The sequence below is a fragment of the Pleurodeles waltl genome, chromosome 3_1 (assembly GCF_031143425.1).
Source record: "Pleurodeles waltl isolate 20211129_DDA chromosome 3_1, aPleWal1.hap1.20221129, whole genome shotgun sequence".
NCBI classification, from domain to species: Eukaryota; Metazoa; Chordata; class Amphibia; order Caudata; family Salamandridae; genus Pleurodeles; species Pleurodeles waltl.
This window is the reverse complement of record NC_090440.1, coordinates 762,260,008-762,284,502: the sequence shown is the minus strand read 5'-3', so window position 1 is coordinate 762,284,502 and position 24,495 is coordinate 762,260,008. Positions and strand designations below refer to the sequence as shown.

Sequence of the window (24,495 nt, the reverse complement as noted above, 5' to 3'; positions counted from 1 at the left end):
TCCCTTTGAGAGCAGCTAGAACTGTGGAGTTTGGTGTCTCTGAACTCACAATTTAAGCCATCTGAGCTAGTGTGGAGGGAGGAGTGGTCACTTACACCTGAATAGGCTGTGCCTGCCCTCACACAATGCAGTATCCAGCCCCCTGGTGTGTGTCTGGGGCCTGGCCTGGGCAAGGCAGTATCTTGTAAACAACAGAGACTTTCCTTTGAAGTTTGCCTACTTCAAAGGCAGAAAGGGGTATAAGTAGTGGACCCAAAACCCCAGACTTTAGATCACTTCTGGAACCAAGAGGAACCTCTGCCAAGGAGAAGAGCTGAATAGAAGTGCTGCCCCTGCCAGTGACTGTGCTTTGTTGGGCTATCCTGCAGTAGCTGCTTCTGCCTGTGAAAAGGGACAAAAACTGGACTTTGTTTTGCATTCCTGCTTGAAGAAGAATCTCCAAGGGCTTGAACTGAGCTTGCTTCCTGTTTTGAAGTCTCAGGGCCATCAAAGACTTCCTCTGCCAGCACCTGGACTCTCTGCTGAGACTCCTGCCCTGTCAAGTGGTGCCCTATCGAGTCCCATGGCCCTTAAAAGGTGAAGTTGGCAGAACAAGACCAAAAATCCATGCACTGAACGATGTGCGGGGAAATCTTCGATGCATCATCTACAACGCGGCTGATAACACAACACCTGTCCGCGGCAAGAATGGATGCTCCACCTGCATTGCGGCTGGGAGATCGACGCATCATGGCTGGAGAAGTGACGCAACACCCGCTTGCGGCTGCTGATAATGACACAAACCCACACAGTGCGATTTTCTAACACTGTGCAACCGGATTTCTCGCACATCATCACTGAGCGTCAAATTCATCGTGAACCTGTGCAGATCCGAGGTGCCCCATCTGGAAATCATCACATCGTTGTCTTGCGAGGAATTAAAATGATGCATCGCCAACCCGACCGGAGAAGAAACAATGCACAGCCACATTTGTGAGGAAGGAATCAACGTATCGCAGACTTTTTTAATGCATGCATGCCTGTGAGGTTTTATTTTTTACGCTAACCAGGTACTTTGTGTGAAATCAATGTTTCTGTTGTTTTCTATCGAGTAAGACTCTTATTCTTTTGAAAATTCATATTTTTACTTGTATATGTTGAATATTTGTCATATTGGTCTGGTTTGATTTAGATAAATATTGCCTATTTTTCTATGCTGGTTTGGTGTCCATTTTGGAGTGTTTTCACTGTATTACTGTGTGTATTTGTACAAATACTTTACACATTGCTTCTGGGTTAAGCTTTCCTGCTCATGCCAAGCGACCAAACAGGTGAGTAGGGGGTTAACCAGGTGTGTTTCTCCTTTGCCTTGACTAAAGTGAGGGTCCTTGCTTGGACAGGGGTTTACCTGACTGCCAACCAAAGACCCCATTTTGAACACATGCCATACACATGCAAGATATGTTTATCAGAAATACAAGAATTACTTCATTGCTGCAGTAAGAACTTTAGAACCAAAATGGCCATCTAAACCATCACAAGCAGAAAGATGGTACTGTTCAATGCAAGTCTGTTATGACGGCCAGGTAGCTGCTTGGTAAATCTCACACAAGGAAACTGCCCCTATCTCTGCCCAAGAGAGGGAGACCACCATAGTAGAAAATCCCTGGACATCAGCAGGAAGAGGCTCAAATATGCCCAAGAAATGGCTTAATGGACCCATCTACTCAGTGTTTGGGTAGACAACCTTTTACTCCTTGCAACAAAGCCATGAGCAATAAGCAGAGAATTAGACAATTGAAAAGGTTTAGTGTGTTCCAGATAAATCAGAAGAGCCCTTCTGACATCTAAAGTACAAGGAATTGAATCTGTGAAAGGGTCTGTAAGTACATGTACAATTACTTCTTGAGCATAATGAAGAAGACCTTAGGAATAAACTTGGGGTCTAGTCTAAGCACCATATGGTCAGTAAAGAACTTCAGATAGGGAAGAACTGCCATGAGTGCCTCCAATTTAATTTCTCCCAAACGTGGTGCAGAAGTTATGGCCACCAAGAACGCCATCTTAACAGATAGTTAGACCAACTCTGTCTCTTCAAGAGGTTCAAAGGTATCACATGGTAACCCCTATAAAACAATAGGCAAGAAGGAATCTATTTTTGAAGAAAAGGTTTCTGAGACTTAAACTCTTAAGTAACCTGAATACCAATGAGACCAAAAGACCAAAGTCTTTCAGGGACTAAAGAACCAGGTACACATCTTGCTGCGCCTTAAAAAGAGAAGGGACAGTCAATAAGCAATCATCTAAGTAAGCAAACAAAACAACACTTTTCAATTGTAAGAAAGCACTACCTTTGTAAACATGCAAGGAGAATTCCCTAGGCTAAATGGCAGAACTTGAAATTGAAAATGATGGTAGTCAACTGCAGACTTCAAAGAGGCTTGGCTCTCTACATAAACAGGCACATGAAAGTAAGCATCCTGTAGGTCAAGTGTTGCAGTATAATACCAGTGGAGAAAAAGTCCGAGAGGTATGAAAAGCCTTTATTGCAGTCCACTGAGTGGAAAGATTAGTAGGTGTTAATACATTCACAAAACCATCCCAAAACAAATCTAGTATTTTGAAGAAATCAATCACAGCTGGATCGTTAGAAAGAGAGGAGCACCATTTAGAAAAGGAGTTCCAGTGTTTCTTAAAGGATTTCAAAGTAGATTGTTTACAAGAACACTGAATCTCAAAGGCAACCAGTATGGAGCAGCCCAACTCTTCTAAACCTACTCATTCAACAGCTAATCTGTTAGATACAACCATTTGACAACTTGAAAAGACAATACAGGGAACTGAAGGGGAGAGTGACTGTGAAGGAGATTAAAAAACTGACCCCTGGACAATGGCGTTTGTGCCAATAAGGTGCAATCAGGATTACATAGGCCAATTCCATTCTGACCTTCTGGAGAACTCTTGGACGGAGAGGAATTAGGGGAAAGCACACAGCAATCCCTGAGGTCAAGGGATTGCTAGCACATCTACAATCCATGCTCGAGGAGAAGGCATCTCTGTGCAGAAATAGGATACTTCATTGTCCGAGGAAGCAAACAGATACAACCACAGGGATTTCTGATAGACCAGGTGATACTGAGGAAGAAACATATGGTACCTCACCGAAGATGGCATGTTTTTGCTTAGATTGTCTGCCCAGACGTTCATGTCCTGCTGAATGTAAACTGTTAGAACATGAGCCTCCGCTCATGTACAAATCAGGGATGCAATCAAATTGAGGGGCAAGCTCCTTGTACTGTTCCAAAATGCCCTTGTCACTTGATGGTTCATCCATAACACCACATTCTTTCCTTTCAAATTTTCCTGAAAAGCAACCAACGCCAGCCTGATTGCTATCAACTCCTTTTAATTCAAGGACTGGCAACTCTCCCAACTGGACCAAAAAGCCCTCCTCTCTTGTTGATCCAACCCTAATCCCCAACACTACACACTGGCATCTATGGTCAGAAGCATCAGAGGCAGCAGCTGGAATGGGACCCCCTTCAATAGATGTTCCTGCACCAATCATCAAGAGAGGTCTTGTGAAATTTGAGCTGAACGAGGTATCATCAGTTCATAGTTATGTGAACTGGGTTTCCAGTGATTGAGAATGTGATTCACCACTAGTTTCAAATGAAACCTTGCCCATGGGACTACATCTGTTGAATCCTTGCTCTCGTAACCAGGATTTTGCACAACTCACAACTCTGTGAATGTGTCAACAATTCTCTCACACTGGACTGAAGAGAATGAATCCTGTCGGATGGGAGAAACTCTGCTCCTGCTCGAGTTTCCCATCGAGCCCTGATCAAATTCTTTACCTGAGAAGAAATCAGATGTGATTTCTGTAGATTCATCAAGAGACCAAAGTCTTTCAGGGACTAAAGAACCAGGTACACATCTTGTTGCGCCTTAAAAAGAGAAGGGACAGTCAATAAGCAATCATCTAAGTAAGCAAACAAAACAACACTTTTCAATTGTAAGAAAGCACTACCTTTGTAAACATGCAAGGAGAATTCCCTAGGCTAAATGGCAGAACTTGAAATTGAAAATGATGGTAGTCAACTGCAGACTTCAAAGAGGCTTGGCTCTCTACATAAACAGGCACATGAAAGTAGGCATCCTGTAGGTCAAGTGTTGCAGTATAATATCCCTTTATGATCAGGGGTATGATGGACTGGAGTGAAACCATCCTGAAATGCTCTAGCAGAAGAAAAGTGTTTAAAGCTTTGAGACTGTGAATTGGACTATAGGCCCATCTGGTTTTGGGACTAGAAACAGGTTGGAGTAGAATCCCAACCCTCCCTGGTCCTTTGGTACACTGATTATTGCCTGACTTTGTACTCCGGACAGTAGACGCTGAAGTTTTATAGCGTCTTTTGGAGAAGGAGTAACTCAGAAGCAAGGGTTGGGCAGATGATCTTTGAATTTTGATCTGATAACCATGATCTGCTATCAAAAAGACCCATGAGTCTGAAACCTCCTTCTTCCAAAGGTGGAAAAAGAACTTGATCCATCCTCTTACTGTCATGTAGTCATTTGGACTGCTGGACGTCATGATTGCGAAAAGAAGTCCGGTGGGATTTGTTACAAAAGTTTGGTCCTCAACCACTGGCCCAGCCTCAAAAGGGACGCTTATCCCCAGATTGAAAAATGCCCTTTATATACCAAAACTGCTTCTTATCAGGTACATTTTGTAATGGTTTTATCTCTGCTGCTTTTTCCACCATTTCTTTCAACTCAGGACCAAACAACTTTGGACCTAAGAAGGGCAGATTATAAATGAGTGATCTCGATTAGGTTCTTATTTCCATGGTGTTCACCACAGAATCCTACTTCCTGCAATAAAGGCTCATGCTGCAGAAGTTGAAGCCCATAAACTGTCATACACTGAGGTGGTCATTCTGACCCTGGTGGTCTTTGAACGCCAGGTCCGCAGTGACAGACTTCACTGCTGACTGGCTGGCGGTGAAGACCGCCAGATTACATGTGGCAGTTTGGCCTGTGCCAAACCACCACCTACCCGTTCCTACCGCCAGGGTTGTTGGACCCGCGGGGCCGGAGATGAGCAACTCCAACCTGGCGTTCCACCCAATACCATCAGAGGTGTCACGAGTCCCCTTTCCGCCAAGGGTTCGTAGCGGTAGCACCGTCACAAAATCCCTGGTGGAAAGGCTACCAGTGACAGGAATTTGCATTACTGTCGCCTGTCGATGACTCCCCCAACCCCCTATTTACCCAAGACCCCCTCTTCCCTTACAACATGCCCACCCCACACATCCCCAAACCCCCAGTAATCCCCCCACCCCCTGCTCCCAGAAGAGAACCCCTGATCCTAGTAGTGAACCCCCACCCCCGGTTCCCGTACTTACCCCCCACACCCTGACATAAAGGTACTCACCCACACGCACCCACAGACACGCACACCTGACACTCACTCACTGGCACTCACAACACCCTTACACTCACACGCACATACATACACACATGCAACACCCCTCCAAATCCATTCACGCACACATGCACAACACTTCCACTCACACATGCACTCACTACATTCACCCCCATTGACACGCATACACACTCCATCCCCCACCCACCTCCTTTTCTCAACATACATACACACACAACCCCCACCCCTGTCTACATGCATGCACATGCACCGCGACCCAGCATTCATATTCACCCACACACGCATCTCCATCACCCCATTTACACAGGCACACATGCATGGATGCACAAACACACCCCTCCCACGCCCCCATTCATGACACGCATACACACACTCACACACATCCATTCACACACCCCACCCCCTCCCCTTGTGGAGGACACTCACCTCGTCCGATAAGGTGCTCCTCCTTGAGGGGATGGGACCCGGCGCTCCCACCGCCAGCAGCGCCCCACCATCAGGACACCACCAGGCTGTATTACTGCTCGTAATACAGGTGGCGGAGTCCTCTTGGTGGGGCGGGGCCAGCGGTCGAAAGTCACCAGCACTGATCAAATAGATCATGAAAATCCTTAAGAAGAGTCGAGTGGCATATGCCGCTTAGGTGTTTGCGCAGCTACCATAGTTTAAGGCTGCATAGGCTCTCTTTAAGGCAGATTTCACCTTCTTATCCACATTATCACTCAAGAAATCGTCTGACGCCAAAAAGGATGAAGACGACATAGCAGCCATAATTGTGTTAATCTTAGCATTCTGTAGAAACTGATCCCCAAACCCCTCCAATACATAACATTTGCCGAGGAAGTGAGGACTGGATGAGGCAGGCTTAGCAATGTCTTTCCATTTTCTACAGATGAGAGACTGGAAAATATCATGCAATGGTAAAGTATCTCTGTTCACAGAATTATATTGTTCCAGGAACTATGGCCATATCCACAGACTGCTTAGTGAAGGATTGCAGGTCCTCTCTAGAAATATGCAGCAACTCCTCATCAGATTCCCCATGTTCCGAGGGCCGAAGATTTCTTTGCTTCTTCACTCACTTTAACATAACTCCTTACAGGAAAGGTACAAAGCACTAAAAGCAGCATGTATTTCCTTTTTAAACAGTGTTACCAATCAATCAGATCACTTCCTACAAGATCTGGTTTCCCAATAACATCTGCCACCTTCCCCCACTTGACACACTCATAAACACACCGGCTGTGGCTCAGGATGCCACACACTTGTCTCCCAAACTACCTGGCCCAGGATGCAGCTCACCTCCCTGCCCCAGCTCTGCAAATGAACAGGGAGCATGTCCCAGGCCGATATAGTGATACAGAACTGCCCAATAAGCGAAGCGGTTCCCCACCGAAAGCAGACGGGGACTGCAGAGCAACATGTAAGCCTTTTTTATAAATAAATGCAAGGAGAGAAATATGCTTACCGCTTTGATAATCGATCCATCAGAACAGTAACAAAAACAAGAGGAGGTGCGGTGAAAGGGGATAGTTAACATTAAATAAATAAAAATAGAAGCAATACAGATGTGCTACGCCTGCAGGGGGAGGGACACACCCTCATGTGCAAGATCTGGGAGGAGGAGAAGCCAATGAGGGGGTTATCGTAGGTATTTAGTCTGTTGTATTTCTGGGTATTTCAGTTCAATTTTTTTGTTAATTGAGTTTTTTGGTGCTGCATGCCTCTTGAAAAACATTTCAAATCACCAATTGCTGTGTGAGAAAAGGAAAATGTAATGAATAGGAAATCACAAAAAGAAAGGGGGGGTCATGTTTGAAGTAAAAGTGTATTTGTATTATTAAAAGTAAAAGTAGAAATAGAACTAAAAGTTAATCTTGCATCTAGCATCTCTCTTGTTCCCCAGAGGCTAGAACTAGCCTCCTCCTGTATGGGCTTCTCCCAATTTGTTGACATTTTGCCAGGGGCTGGAGGAAATCTTGAGGTTACCAGGCACCACCAAGATATCTTGGTTTCGTTCGTTCGTATAAATACCATAAAAGCACACCATAATTCACAGTTTTGCAAAACAGCAAGTTGTGTACAAAAAGTTTCAAACATAAAAGGTTGGACTACATAAAAAAATATTAAACATGAGGGTTTTCCCTCTGGAAATTCATACCGTATTATAAGATCGTATAATAGTGCAAGATATCAAGATTCAAATACAAGCCTAACCGAACATGTCACAAAAAATAGAACATTTCTATTTGAAAGTATAAAAATATCTAAGCATAAAAAATACTTTAGACAATAAAAGTGTATATATTAAACATAAAAAGTTTCCCTTTAAAAATTCAAACCATATTATAAGATCATATAAGAATGCAAAATTTTGCATAATGAGTATCAAGAATCAGATACAAGCTTAGCCAGACGTATCACATATAATAAGACATTTCTATTTAAAAAAAATATGAAAAATATCTAGACATAAAAATACTTTAAGCGATAAAAAGTAATAGGTGCCTACATTAAAATTCACGAGTGAGTTCATCAACAGCCACTCCCCACGTCTATAGTTAAGTTTACCTCTATTTTTTTAAGCATGTTCAGTCTACAGTGCCAGATGGAATCTAAATATTTTGCCAGACAGCAAGCCACTAGAACGGATGGATCAGATTAAAAAATTCTCAAAGCCAGTGGACAGTTCTTAAAACCCATTTTCCTACACAAGGGAATAATCCAACGAACTCTCTGATTATAATATGCAGGACATTGAAAAAGGACATGGGTTATAGATTCTTCCCTGGCACAGCCCATTGGGCACATCTTCAAAGTGCAGCTAGTGTTGGCCCATTTATATGTTAGAATGTGCAAAGGGAGAGAGCCTATCCTAAATCTAATATACAATGCACGTGCACATGGAGAGAGAACTATGTCCATATATTGCGCAGATTCATAATGGCATTTAATTTGTAAGAAACTGCCCGTCATGGAAGATGGTGAAACAACAGACAATTGTGAAAGATGCACATGGAGCCAAAATGCATCCTTTAATATCTGTGTTGCATTTTTTGGAATAGATAGCGGATCCTTCCAATAAGACCCCAAGCCAAGTAGTGTGAAAATCCTTTCTACGTACGCACACCACTTGATTTTTGAACTAGTATTATTGGCCATCAGGTTAACTAGCCCACATCTGTAGGGAATAAGAGAGTCTAATGACCATAAACGGATCCAAAACAACAAAGGCCTGAGAGCAGCAATCTGGCAAATAGGAGGCAAATTTAGGTCCATTCGAATAGGAAGCATTGGGGTACTGGAAGGAACTCTTAACAAGGACCTTAAAAAAGAGTTTTCCACCTTTGTCAAATCATCTAAATTACAGTGGCCCCACAGTTCGGCTCCATAAAGGGCTCCCCCCCTTGCTTGTAATTTGTAGATTTCGATTGCGGGTGTCACGGCAAAGCTAGGAGATCTAGCTGCAAATCTTACAATACCACTCGTCCGTTGTTTCAAACGGAAATTTGCTTTCTGAAGATGAAAATGCCACTTGTGCGAGTCTTCTAGTTTCAGGCCTAGATATTCAAAATCGCCAACTCTTTCCAAGCCGCATCCTACCTTTTTTATCCCCAAACACCATACACTTAGGGGGTCATTCCGACCCCGGCGGTCAAGGACCGCCGGGGCCGGGGATGCGGGAGCACCGCCAACAGGCTGGCGGTGCCCCGCAGGGCATTCTGACCGCGGTGGTTTGGCCGCGGTCAGACCAGGAAAACCGGCGGTCTCCCGCCGGTTTTCCGCTGCCCTGGGAATCCCCCACGGCGGCGCAGCTTGCTGCGCCGCCGTGGGGGATTCCGACCCCCTCACCGCCATCCTGTTCCTGGCGGTTCCGACCGCCAGAAACAGGATGGCGGTGAGGGGTGTCATGGGGCCCCCATAAGAGGGCCCCACTTTGAATTCCAGTGTCTGCTCAGCAGACACTGGAATTCGCGACGGGTGCAACTGCACCCGTCGCACCTTCCCACTCCGCCGGCTCCATTCGGAGCCGGCTTCCTCGTGGGAAGGGGTGTCCCGCTGGGCTGGCGGGCGGCCTTCTGGCGGTCGCCTGCCAGCCCAGCGGGAAAGCCAGAATGGCCTCCGCGGTCTTTCGACCGCGGAGCGGCCATATGGCGGTTGCCTCCAGGCGGGCGGCTCCCGCCGCCCGCCAGGGTCTGAATGACCCCCTTAGTTTTTAATCGATTGATTTCCAGGCCGTGGTCGTTACAAAAGGCCACGAATCTCGAAAGCAGGGTTGAGAGACCTGTGGCTGTTTGGGATATCAACAAGGTATCATCAGCAAATAGGAGGCAGGGAATCTTCTGCCCTCCTAATTTCGGGGCATCATTGGAGCACTCCATAAGATACGGAATGCATGCATTTATGAAAAGGAGAAATAAGGTAGGGGCGAGTACACAGCCTTGCCTCACGCCACGAGCAGTGGGAAATTTTTCAGTTAGTTCCCCTTGCCGACCCCATCTGATTCTACCATAATTACCAGTGTAGAGATCTCTGATGATATTTAAAATAGGGCAAGGGACTCCCGTTTTAGACAAGACCTCCCACAATTTATTGCGGGGTACCAAATCAAAAGCTGATTTTAGGTCAACAAATGCTACAAATAGGTGGACTGAATTCACATCAACAACTTTCCATTTAATAGAAATGAAGCGGAATATCTGGTCTATTGTGCTGATTTTTTCTCTAAAGCCCGCTTGGAGGTGGGTTAAAATTTGGTTTTCCACTATCCATTTACTCAGTCTACTCAACATTGTATGGCAAAATATTTTTTGGAGATTGTCGAGGAGGCTGATGGGTCTGTAGTTTCCCGGGGAATTCCTCTCTCCTTTCTTATAAATAGGCACAATGATTGTCTCTTTCCATGAGTCAGGATAGGATCTGGTAGTCAAAATGGCATTAGAGAGCCTGTTAATATACGGGCTCCAGGTGTTCTGGTCCGCTTTAAACATATCGGAGGGTATCCCATCTGACCCAGGGGCCTTCGCTGCTTTTTGGGCAGTGATGGCCTGCGCAGTTTCATTCAATGTAAAGAGAGGCAAAGAGGACGCGGGCGAGTGAGATGTTATCGGCTGTCCCAAATTTGGGGCATCGAGGTCCAGTGGAGAGCCGTACAGTTCTTTGAAATGGGAAAGCCAGGCATCAGGAGTAATATGAGACTCCAAATAGGGGGCTCGGTTCTGATCACTGCGAGATACCAGAAACCAAAATCGTTTGGAGTCGTGAGTCCTAGCTGCCTCAAATAGGTCACTCCAGAGCTCCTCTTCATGCTCATGTTTGCTCTTATTACATATGAAAGCATAATTATGTCTAGCATTAATAATACCAAGTCTGTCCTTTGACCTTAAAACACTAACCAGGGTATTTTTTAGCTTCTCTACACCTCTTGTTATACCATTTGGAGCAGGGTTGGGGACAAGAGTTAGTCAGCGGCCTTGCACGTTTAGAAAACAACTCTTTCAGGGTAGCGAAGAGGGACGTAACTTCGATTGGAGAAAAAGTAAGACTATGGTCAAATAACTGTTGAGAAGAAATTAAAGCACACAGTTTTTCTCGGAGCTTGTTCGATCTCTCAAAAGAGTCCCATCTTACTGTGCTGCTGTTGCTAGACAACTCCATAACAACAGGAGAAGCAGAAAGAAATACGGCTCCTGCTAGGAGAGATCTCTTATACGTAATCTGTAGAGGGGCATGATCACTAGTATGTGGATTACCCACATCCACATGTAGTATGTGGTGCCAAACTCTTAAATAAAAAAAAATGTAATCTAGTTTATTACTATAAGGACCCCTAAAAAAAGTTGGTCTTGCAGGAGTGTCAGCTGGAAAACGGCCATTGCCAAGACGGAGACCATGTAATATCATAAGATATATTAACTGCGTAGCCCTAACGCAAGGTTTGTATGAGTTTTGCTGGGTGGAATGGGGAGGAATGTTCCATACACTATCTTCAGGCTGCATAACCTCTATAAGGTCTAAATTAAATTCAAGTTGGACATTAAAATCCCCTGCTATTATAATGTGATATTTAAGACGGAAGTCTGAGATTAGAGTGTTTAATAGCTCGATAATACTAGAGCAATGGTTAGAGGGTCCCGGCCTACTATAAATATTTACACAGAGAACGGGGGAGCCTGAGATTGGTTGGATAGCAATAGCCAAAATATCATGGGAGTCCACATATATCTCCTTTATTCCTCCCACCTCTGTCGATTTTACCCAGGTACATAAGCCCCCTACTGCCCTGCCTGCTAAAGACGGCTTAGCCGGTTTAAAAAAAGAACTAAACCCCTGTCTATATGTGCAGTGTTTGGCCCAAGTTTCCTGGAACATACATACATTAAAATTTTCAACAAATGCCCCCCACTCGGTGTCTGCGAGTTTGCCATTGATGCCAGCCACATTCCAGGACAAAAGTTTTGCTGGTGTCTGGGCAATAAAGCAGCTTGATTTCACGAGGGTGTCATCTGGAAGGTCGCTGTCAATAAGCTTCTCCATAAGCAGGTTTGTAAAATTATTGATGTTAACAAGTTGTGAATCCAAAGAAGGAACAACACCTGGACTAGGTGGAGTGAGGAACCTGTAGCCCGTCGGTCTGAGCTAGGAATGGAGACGCAGGAATTAGTGGAGTATAGTCAATCAATGTCAGAGGTGGCAACCTGGAGATCGAAATCGCATGCTGGTTGGCCACTAAAAGTAAGACCGGAGCTGGTCATTGGGGCAGGGTCAGATGATACACCTTTTTGGGCCTGATGGCCTGAAATCTCGATGGTCTGTAGAACGGCTCGAGACCCAGTTGGCTGTTCTAGAGGGGAAGTTCGGCTTCATGTGACCAACAGTGGGGCGACTGGCGCTGAGAAAAATAGCAGATGACTTCCTATTTGTGTTGCGTGCTTCCATATCTAAAAGACCTGTTACCAGATGAGGGTTTTTTAAATTGAGTTTTATGGAGTCTCGACAGCCAGGAAGACCATTTGCTCATTCAGCAGATAAAATGTCATCATGGATGACTGAGCCACAACCTCTAACGTGTATTAGCCAATGCGAGGCCTTATTGGCTAGTGAGGCTTTATCTTCCCGTGTATTTGGGGGCAAAGGTGGAACATTACACATATATATATAGTTGTTCTTAGTTGGATTAAAATTTTGGCGGGGAGCTTTAGTAGTGTCCCATTTAAGAGGGACATTAGAAGAAGGAGGAATATTGCGTTCGAAAGAGGACATATGCTGGCTATAAGAACGCTGCCCTTCCATAAGGGCTGCTGCGCTTATTGGCGGTGGCAGGGGCTCAGTTGAGGAAACAATTTTTACATATGAGTGTTTGGGTGTTGTAGAGTTTGGCTTGGGCTCACCGATAGGGAGAAGAAATTTGCTTTTGAGAAGAGTAGTGATTTCAAGCAATAAAGATTTCAGCTCACCTATTTCACTCTTAAGGCTAAACACCAGTGCTGGCAAGTCATTTAGTAAAGGAACACTCTCCGTATGTGACAAAGTCGTGGAAATTAATAGAGGATTTTCCAGAACTTGGGGGGCCAGAGAGGAAAAACGGTTAGAACAAGGAATTGTGAAGTATGTAACATTGTCGTTTGGTACTTCAGGATCAAGATGAGGTGCAGATAGAGAAGAAGAACTGCCAATATTAGTAGGGCCTTGGAGAGCTGACACCTGATGAGGTGAAGTAACAGTTTGCGATTTGGGGGCAGTACACGAACTTGAGGTCAAAAACGGGATGAGGGTACCAGATTTCGGCTCCTTTCGTCGGACCCTCTCCTTATTACTTAAGATCTGTTCAACTTCTTCAATCAAATCATCTATTTCCTTAGCAACACAGTTGGTGTGTGGTAACGTTGCTTTATTAGTTTTGAGTATTTTAGATTTTGCAGAGCCCAGTGCGGGCTGCCTTTCGCCTTAAGCTTCCCCATTGAGGATTACAGCTACAAAAACGATGCAAAAAAAAGAGTTTTAAAAGTGCTTCCCAGCACTAAGTAGACTAGTAGCGTACCTTAGGGGCCAGAGGGGGTGCCCAGCCCGGCCTCCTTCGGTCTCTGACAGCCGCGATCAAAGCAAAGTGGCCCCAGGTGGGGGGGAGCAGGCAGCAACAAGAAGGAGCCTGGGACTTGGAGTCCCACCAGGCTCTTATGGCAGCAACCAGGAGCGGTATTGCGCAGTGCCCTTTATAACGCCCGCGATCAAAGCAAAGTGGCCCCAGGTGGGGGGGAGCAGGCAGCAACAAGAAGGAGCCTGGGACTTGGAGTCCCACCAGGTACTTATTTCAGTTTACTTAAAACCACCTCATCGAAATTGGACATGGGGAGCTTTAGACAACTTCAGTGAGTGCTTATGTACTCTCTAAATGTGAGTTTAAGGGGGCTTATTGGTGGTACATGGATGATAGATTATTTAGGTGTGGGAGAGGAGTCAGTTATTGCTCACTTTATTGAACATACAGATGATTTGAAAATGGAAGGTTACATGGACGAGATCGAGCCACCTTTAGCAAGGTCATTGTATGGGAAATTGCTATTAGGGACTCTGCCCTTGCGTACAGTAACTGCTAAATGGTATCAATCAGGCTCTGATCTCGACCCGTATTGCCCCTTTTGCTCTTTTAAGCATATTTTCATCTTTTGTTCCATGTATCATGCTTATAGGGTGAGGTGGCTTTTGCCATTGTGCCGGAATTTTGGGTCCAGAGACTATAAGACTATTAATGACTGTTACAACACAACCAGTTGTCTTTGCAGTTTTCCAGTTCTTATTAAATATGTAGGCATTCGGCACAGGAATATCGTTTTATGACTTGTGGTGGCCGTCTCATCTTTTTTAGCGATCTATAAAGTTCACTTATCTTTTTATGAATTTATTATGACCCTGCTTCCTTTAGCTTTAAATGTATTTGTATTTTATGTAATTTATTGATGCTAGCTTGTTTTAATTGTGATTTTTAATATTGCTTATTTGTATTTGTACATTAATGGCATGTGTCAAAATAAAGGATATGATGAAAACTAAAAGTATATATATATATAAATATATATATATATATATACATATATATATATATATATATATATATATATAATTCACTTTAAAAAATAGAGGTTGCAGGGATGTTATAGTTCTGAATTTACTTGCACAAAACCATAGAAATTCAGCAGTCATAGTCAGAGTTCTTTCAAGTAACTATAACTCGTGCTCTAAGGTAACTATAACTCACGCCTCCTCATATATTAAAAACATCTTTTTCAGTTTAGGGTGCAAACACTTTTTTTGTTAGCCCTGAAACCATTGATAGAAGAACAGTCACCCAAGCCCATGTAAGCAGCAAACTGGACTACGGTAATGCCCTCTATGCAGGAACCACGGCCAAACTCCAGAAGAGGCTGCAACACTTCCAAAACGCCTCTGCACACCTCATCCTGGACATCCCCCGCCACTGCCACATCGCAGACCACCTGAGAAACCTGCACTGGCCCCCAATCAACAAGAGAATCACCTTCAAACTCCTCACCCACGCTCACATAGCACTGCACAACACTGGTCCAGAATACCTCAACAGACGGCTCTCCTTCTACACCCCAACTCAGCATCTCTGCTCCGCTGACCTCGCCCTCGCAACCGTCCCACGCGTCTGCAGAACTACAACTAGCAGAAGATTATTCTCGCACCTCACTGCCAAAACGTGAAACACTCTTCCCACCCACCTCCGCCAGACCAAAGACCTCCTTACCTTCATGAAACTTCTCAAGACCTGGCTGTTCGAGCAGCACCCCCACTTTCTCCACCCCCTTTCCTCAGCGCCTTGAGACCCTCAAGGGTGAGTAGTGTGCTTTACAAATTCCTGATTGATTGAATGATCGATTGATAAAAAGTCACAAGTAATGTTTGGGGAATATATATAAAGTCAACTGTTATAAGTACACGGGAAGTGATATTAGATATAAAAATATATAAAAAATATATAAGTGGATTACAATTATATGGAGAATTCAGTGAATAAGGTTGATTTTCATGTTTATTAGTGATTATGTTAATGGTACTAGTGGTACATTTAAAGATGGCAGCCATTATTCTGTAAAGGAAATTTAGTCCGTTTTTTATGTTATTGCTCTTGGTAGTATGTAAAATAGAGAGGGAAATGGGGGCTGAAAACATCTCTGTGAACAAGGGAGCTTTGCCTCCTGAAACGCGTTAGAGAGTTTTTTTGTCAGCTGTTTTGTTTATTCTGCCACATTAAATTTACTTTTAGTGACACGAGTGGCTGTAACTTTCTCTTCTTTTTAAGAAGTGATTTGTTGTGGAATATATATATATATATATATATATATATATATATATATATATGTATATATATATATATATTTTTTTTTTCCCACAAAAGATTGCTGCACTCCCAGAGGTACGAAATAGCAGATTCCATTTATTCACAGAGTAACTTATCAAACACCACAACGCGTTTCAACATCATGTCTTCCTCAGGTGGTTTCTGTTTTAAAGGCACACATGATTCTCATTTGCCTGCCTTATATAGTCACAGGGGCATCCTGGGAGTTGTAGTTCAAAGTGCCGCTCTCAGAATCCTTATTTCACTGTGGCTTTTGTGTTCTGTTAATGTCAAAAACACACACACTATGAGAGGTCATAAAAGTCTCTGCATCATTTATGCTCAGTGCTCTTATATTCACACTTTCATTAAAAGAGACGACATTCACATAGAGTTACTTTCTTAACAGAACGTGTGTTCAAACATTTCAGTAAAGCGTTCAGGCACATTATTCAAAATAACACCTTCACAAGCCCCTTAACTCTGTCTCTGTCACAATTAAAATTAAGATTTACTGCATTGCCTCAGGCCCTTTACCCTGAATCGATATTCAGTCAGGGCTGCATCGGTGTTTGCGCACGATACTTGCAGGACATCAACTCACCAAACCTCTTAATAAGGATGTCTCACTAGTTACAGGATGGCGCAAGGCGCATTTGAAGTTTCATATTTCTCTGTCTCCAAGTGTGTAGTACACACGCAGGAAATTGGTATTTCCTCGCCACCTGTGTCCTTCCAAAATGTTTCCATTCCACAAAACCAGGTGCCTCCACTTATATTTTGATTGCAACACAAATGGTCTGAAAAGCGGAGCACGCTGATGGCCTCTGCCAGCATTGGGTTAAGACCACGACCCTCATAACATTTTCCACAAAAGATTGCTGCATTCCCAGAGGTACGAAATAGCAGATTCCATTTATTCACAGAGTAACTTATCAAACACCACACTGTGTTTCAACATCATGTCTTCCTCAGGTGGTTTCCGTTTGAAGGCACACATGATTCTCATTTGCCTGCAATATATAGTCACAGGGGCATCCTGGGAGTTGTAATTGAAAGTGCCGCTCTCAGAGTCCTTATTTCACTGTGGCTTTTGCGTTCTGCTAATATCAAAAACACACACACTATGCGAGGTCAGAAAAGTCTCTGTATCATTTATGCTCAGTGCTCTTATATTCATACTTTCATTAATAGAGACATTCACATAGAGTTACTTTCTTAACAGAACGTGTGTTCAAACATTTCAGTAGAGCGTTCAGGCATGTTATTCCAAATAACACCTTCACAAGCCCCTTAACTCTGTCTCTGTGACAATTAAAATTAAGATTTACTGCATTGCCTCAGGCCCTTCACCCTGAAACGATATTCAGTCAGGGCTGCATCGGTGTTGTGGCACGATACTTGCAGGACATCAACTCACCAAACCTCTTGATAAGGATGTTCCACTAGTTACAGGATGGCGCAAGGCTCGTTTAAAATGTCATATTTCTCTGTCTCCAAGTGTGTAGTACACACGCAGGAAATTGGTATTTCCTTGCCATTTGTGTCCTTCCAAGATGTTTCCATTCCACAAAAACGGGTGCCCCCACTTATATTTTGATTGCAACACAAATGGTCTGAAAAGCGGAGCATGCTGACTGCCAGTGCCAGCATAGGGTTAAGACCACGACCCTCATAACATTTTCCACAAAAGATTTCTGCACTCCCAGAGGTACGAAATAGCCGATTCCATTTATTCACAGAGTAACTTATCAAACACCACAACGCGTTTCAACATCATGTCTTCCTCAGGTGGTTTCCGTTTTAAAGGCACACATGATTCTCATTTGCCTGCCTTATATAGTCACAGGGGCATCCTGGTAGTTGTAGTTCAAAGTGCCGCTCTCAGAGCCCTTATTTCACTGTGGCTTTTGCGTTCTGCTAACATCAAAAACACACACACTATGAGAGGTCATAAAAGTCTCTGCATCATTTATGCTCAGTGCTCTTATATTCACACTTTCATTAATAGAGACGACATTCACATAGAGTTACTTTCTTAACAGAACGTGTGTTCAAACATTTCAGTAAAGCGTTCAGGCACGTTATTCAAAATAACACCTTCACAAGCCCCTTAACTCTGTCTCTGTGACAATTAAAATTAAGATTTACTGCATTGCCTCAGGCCCTTTACCCTGAATCGATATTCAGTCAGGGCTGCATCGGTGTTTGCGCACGATACTTGCAGGACATCAACTCACCAAACCTCTTAATAAGGATGTCTCATTAGTTACAGGATGGCGCAAGGCGCGTTTGAAGTTTCATATTTCTCTGTCTCCAAGTGTGTAGTACACACGCAGGAAATTGGTATTTCCTCGCCACCTGTGTCCTTCCAAAATGTTTCCATTCCACAAAACCAGGTGCCTCCACTTATATTTTGATTGCAACACAAATGGTCTGAAAAGCGGAGCACGCTGATGGCCTGTGCCAGCATTGGGTTAAGACCACGACCCTCATAACATTTTCCACAAAAGATTGCTGCATTCCCAGAGGTACGAAATAGCAGATTCCATTTATTCACAGAGTAACTTATCAAACACCACAACGTGTTTCAACATCATGTCTTCCTCAGGTGGTTTCCGTTTGAAGGCACACATGATTCTCATTTGCCTGCATTATATAGTCACAGGGGCATCCTGGGAGTTGTAGTTCAAAGTGCCGCTCTCAGAGTCCTTATTTCACTGTGGCTTTTGCGTTCTGCTAATATCAAAAACACACACACTATGAGAGGTCAGAAAAGTCTCTGTATCATTTATGCTCAGTGCTCTTATATTCATACTTTCATTAATAGAGACATTCACATAGAGTTACTTTCTTAACAGAACGTGTGTTCAAACATTTCAGTAGAGCGGTCAGGCATTTTTATTCAAAATAACACCTTCACAAGCCCCTTAACTCTGTCTCTGTGACAATTAAAATTAAGATTTACTCCATTGCCTCAGGCCCTTCATCCTGAAACGATATTCAGTCAGGGCTGCATCGGTGTTGTGGCACGATACTTGCAGGACATCAACTCACCAAACCTCTTGATAAGGATGTCCCACTAGTTACAGGATGGCGCAAGGCGCGTTTGAAATGTCATATTTCTCTGTCTCCAAGTGTGTAGTACACACGCAGGAAATTGGTATTTCCTTGCCATTTGTGTCCTTCCAAGATGTTTCCATTCCACAAAACCGGGTGCCTCCACTTATATTTTGATTGCAACACAAATGGTCTGAAAAGCGGAGCATGCTGACTGCCAGTGCCAGCATTGGGTTAAGACCACAACCCTCATAACATTTTCCACAAAAGATTTCTGCACTCCCAGAGGTACGAAATAGCAGATTCCATTTATTCACAGAGTAACTTATCAAACACCACAACGCGTTTCAACATCATGTCTTCCTCAGGTGGTTTCCGTTTTAAAGGCACACATGATTCTCATTTGCCTGCCTTATATAGTCACAGGGGCATCCTGGGAGTTGTAGTTCAAAGTGCCGCTCTCAGAGTCCTTATTTCACTGTGGCTTTTGCGTTCGGCTAATATCAAAAACACACACACTATGAGAGGTCATAAAAGTCTCTGCATCATTTATGCTCAGTGCTCTTATATTCACACTTTCATTAATAGAGATGACATTCACATAGAGTTACTTTCTTAACAGAACGTGTGTTCAAACATTTCAGTAAAGCGTTCAGGCACGTTATTCAAAATAACACCTTCACAAGCCCCTTAACTCTGTCTCTGTGACAATTAAAATTAAGATTTACTGCATTGCCTCAGGCCCTTTACCCTGAATCGATATTCAGTTAGGGCTGCATCGGTGTTTGGGCACGATACTTGCAGGACATCAACTCACCAAACCTCTTAATAAGGATGTCTCACTAGTTACAGGATGGCGCAAGGTGCATTTGAAGTTTCATATTTCTCTGTCTCCAAGTGTGTAGTACACACGCAGGAAATTGGTATTTCCTCGCCACCTGTGTCCTTCCAAAATGTTTCCATTCCACAAAACCGGGGGCCTCCACTTATATTTTGATTGCAACACAAATGGTCTGAAAAGCGGAGCATGCTTATGGCCTGTGCCAGCATTGGGTTAAGACCACGACCCTCATAACATTTTCCACAAAAGATTGCTGCATTCCCAGAGGTACGAAATAGCAGATTCCATTTATTCACAGAGTAACTTATCAAACACCACACCGTGTTTCAACATCATGTCTTCCTCAGGTGGTTTCCGTTTGAAGGCACACATGATTCTCATTTGCCTGCATTATATAGTCACAGGGGCATCCTGGGAGTTGTAGTTGAAAGTGCCGCTCTCAGAGTCCTTATTTCACTGTGGCTTTTGCGTTCTGCTAATATCAAAAACACACACACTATGAGAGGTCAGAAAAGTCTCTGTATCATTTATGCTCAGTGCTCTTATATTCATACTTTCATTAATAGAGACGACATTCACAGAGTTGCTTTCTTAACAGAACGTGTGTTCGAACATTTCAGTAAAGCGTTCAAGCACGTTATTCAAAATAACTCCTTCACAAGCCCCTTAACTCTGTCTCTGTGACAATTAAAATTAAGATTTACTGCATTGCCTCAGGCCCGTTACCCTGAATCGATATTCAGTCAGGGCTGCATCGGTGTTGTGGCACGATACTTGCAGGACATCAACTCACCAAACCTCTTGATAAGGATGTCCCACTAGTTACAGGATGGCGCAAGGCGCGTTTGAAATGTCATATTTCTCCGTCTCCAAGTGTGTAGTACACACGCAAGAAATTGGCATTTCCTCGCCACCTGTGTCCTTCCAAGATGTTTCCATTCCACAAAACTGGGTGCCTCCGCTTATATTTTGATTACAACACAAATGGTCTGAAAAGCAGAGCACGCTGACTGCCGGTGCCAGCATAGGGTTAAGACCAGACCCTCATAACATTTTCCACAAAAGATTGCTGCACTCCCAGAGGTGGAATGGAATATTCTTACACTGTGTAAGAAGGAAGATGTAACCAACACCATTGATCATTCACAGAAGTCTTCTATATAAGTGCAGAGACCATGGGAAAATGGACAAAACGACCTTTGCTTACAAAGTTGGCGGAGAACAAGTGTAATGACTTTGTGAATCCAAAGCTCTTATTTGCAATGATTGAGTCTCAGTGCAAACGTATGTTATGAACAATCACAAAGAAAAGATTGGCAAAGAAAGTCTATTTCCCTGCTACGTGATTGATCTCGAGGATACAAAGCAGTAAATTGCAAATGCCTGCCAAAGCTAGACAGTAAGCATTTGTAAAGTGTGCGTTGCCCTTGAATTGGAGATGCAGCTTTATGTGCTAAGTCTGTTGGAAGTGGAAGCAGTAGGGCTTGGACCAATGGACCTTGGACCAGGGCAAATAGTTGCTCTTGGAATGTCAGTATCACAAAGCACTGCTGATGAACTTTAAACCCCTGCTACTTTAACAACCTGGGGTCACATCTAAATGTTACCTGAGGTATCATGAAAGATGTGTGGCCGTGCAGGGCAAAGGCAGTGGACCTATTTGTATGCAGTTGTGCATTCTGAATCACATAGATTTCACTCTGCATTTCTCCAAGATAGTACATGCTCTGGTGACAGCAGAGAACAGAAACAGTGATACATTTTTGCTTTACTCTGTTTTCGAGCTGTGCGATGTTACACCACATGGGGAAATTCCGAGTTAAATTATACGCATTTTGGAAAACGTCCTCACATGAAAACAGACACACATGTGTGCTATGCAAGACTGCTCGCCTCAGTCGCCTCCATGATTCTGCCCATTGTTTCCCATTGCTGTTGCACTAGGAAAGCTGAAGCCATCATTGAAGGAAGTCTGTCATCCTGGGGCCCTGCGCATTCTTTCCCAGCCCATTATCGTAACACTGAAAGCCAAATACAGCATTATAATAAACGACAGTGGGGCAGGCAGGGTGTGCCTCGATGTACAGGAAAGTGTTAGTTCGTCCGAAATTTTGGAAACACTCAGCGCAGCAGCTGCATTGGGCCTATGACAGCCTTGTTTTGTTAATTAGGTCCCTCGTGTCAGTTTAACACGAATACCTAATTGGTAACAAAAACATAATTTACATTAAAAACACAATTTATGTTATCGATTCAAAAAAATTAATAAAAATGCATGTCTTAAATTTTAGGTCCAAGTGTTCAGCCTGCGTGTCTACCAGCGCTCGATGAAGTATTTGAACCAGGCCTTGTTTGCTCTGTCTATGGATGGGGAAGGACGACAGAAAGTAAGCCTTCACATTAATGTCCCATATTTTATCCTTGCCACATATACGTCAAAGAGCTTTGAATCTGACCACTGCTAAATCTTTTGTTCGCACTTTATGTTTATGATCTTTATGTTACTTTTCTGCCCAGGTTTGAAACGAATTGTGGCTTTCTCTCTTACTTTATCAGTACATAACATCATATTGATGTGTTTCAAACATTTACATTGTAGAACTTTTTGTATTTTTACTTTCTAAACACACATCAACATCATATGCAGTATGGTGCTAAATTAAAGCTGTACCATAAAAGGTCTTCTGGAGGAACACAAGAAAAAAGGTATAATCGCTGGCAAAGCCAATAGGTCTCGGCGATTTAAGCCTAAACCATGCACATGCATGGCCAGCAAGTTGGCAATGAGTTTTCTATTAAAGGAAACTCACTTTAAGGTGGCCGCTGATGCACATGGGTGTGTTGTGATGCATGACCGCTATTTTCATTTACGGTCTTAGCATGGCGGACAGTAATGTTAAAATGGTAAATTCAATGGAAAAATGTTAAAGAAGTGTGCATATATGGAGAAAATAAACCAAGAAGTCGTGTAGCACTTTGTAGCCACTTGCTCCTTGTAAAAACAAACAAGCATTTGCAATGCAACGGGTCTCTCATTTTGCCGAGTTAGAGCTATTAGCGTTGTAATCTCCTAACCGGACTTTTCTTGCCACATTAAATGGAGAAAAATAAACGAGCGCGATCGCGCTGCTAAATACATAGAAAAAGTAGTCCAGGAACCATGCGGAAAACATGGAGCCTCATATGGTTCCATTATTTGGTCGGTGCCCTCGAGTAGAGCTAAACACCGGAAAAGGCATGACATATGCATCCCTTTCATTAATGAAAGCAAGCGGATTTTAAAAGGCAAGCCCACGAACCAATGTAAGAGACTGATGCGACCTGATGTTAGAAGCCCAAAGAGAGATTACATCAGGGGACGGAGCGCTTTGCGCTTGCCCCTAAAAAGGGTTAAAAAAAAAATTAAATGGGAGAGGAAGCAGAATGGGGAGTACTAAGGATCAGGGACGGGGAAAGGTAGCAAAATGAGAGCATATGGAGAACACAGGGACAATCGGGGAAGAGAGCAAGGAAATACATACGCTCCTATGGGTGCTTGTTACATAACAAAATAAGAATCAGCAAAGCTAATAGGTCTGCCTTATAACTAAAAATGCAAGCTATGCCTTTTTGATTACCTATTGCTACTCGTCTCTTGTTTCATCATGGAACTCTGTGCTTGCTCCACCTGCATAAAAAGCAAGAAGTTTGGCAACATTTTCTCATTAATGCTGAGGCCTAATGATAGCACACTTGAAATTAAGCTTAGTAGGTGGCTCAAGGAGCATCTTATGTCATGACCATGCCTCACATGCTTGCAAAGTGAAGAATGTCACATAGTCACCAGCAGCGGCTCGCGGGGCGCGGAAGGGGTCAGGTGGTGCAGGGGAGGAATAAAAGTTAAATTTATTAATTAAAAAAACACTTACCTTCTCTTCTGCCGTGCCACTCCTCTGCTACAGGCAGGCACAGGCTCCCAGCCTGCCCTGCGGCCAATCCTGACGCTGCTCAGAACAGCGTCAGGATTGGCTGGCAGCGTGCGGCCAGGGTGCTCCAAGGCAGACTAGGAGCCTGCGAAGCTATCTCCAACCCTGCGCAGTGAGGTGGAGTGATGTGCACTCCCCCGCACTGCTTGTCACCCCCGTGGCCCCACCCCTTTAAAAGAATATGATAATAAACAAAGTTTATTATCATTTTCTTTTAAAGGTTTTGTAGCTGCCGCTGCTGGCGGAGGAGCAATGCTTCTCCGCCCTAATGGAGGAGCCGCCCCTGAAAGTCACATCAAAATCAACCAACTGTAGCACACATTTTCTGTGTCAGCAAGAATTGGTGCGAGTCCTATGCTGTAGTTGTCTAGGGTTGGTAGAAATAAGTCTGATCATGGAAAAGCCCACTTGGACAGCATCAATCTGATTTTTACAGTCTCTAGGCATTGATCAATATAGGTGCCCTTCTGAATAATGGATTGCAGTGTTTAATCCTTTTTTGTTGATGATTAGCACTTTTCATGATTATTGTTATTGTTATGTCTGTAGAAACATTGGAGTGATGCATTTAAAGCTATGTCTATATTGGGATATTATGTTTCCGAATTATTATTGTGATCACTGGATGCATTGTTTTTTATTTTTTTTTAACCTTTGATATATGATTTGGGATATTGTAACGTCACGAATTGTTTGCATCTGCCAACATCTGCTTTTGGTCATGAAATGTAACTAGTCTGTTTCTATGCATAGCAAATTGATTTTGAAAGGTGGTGGGTCCACTCCCCTTAACTAAGGCTCATGGTAACCTGAAACATGGTGCACCTAGTTAGGC

The 24,495-nt window shown here is 43.5% G+C and overlaps 1 protein-coding gene across 2 annotated transcripts in view; it reads left to right on the top strand.

Annotated features, from left to right (window-relative positions):
• Positions 1–24,495, top strand: part of OVCH2 (ovochymase 2) — a 919,743-nt gene that overhangs the window by 289,232 nt on the left and 606,016 nt on the right. For both annotated transcript variants that reach the window (XM_069223557.1, XM_069223556.1), the window contains exon 5: positions 21,987–22,082. In XM_069223557.1, the coding sequence (XP_069079658.1) occupies positions 21,987–22,082 (96 nt within the window). The remainder of the gene's footprint in view (positions 1–21,986; positions 22,083–24,495) is intronic.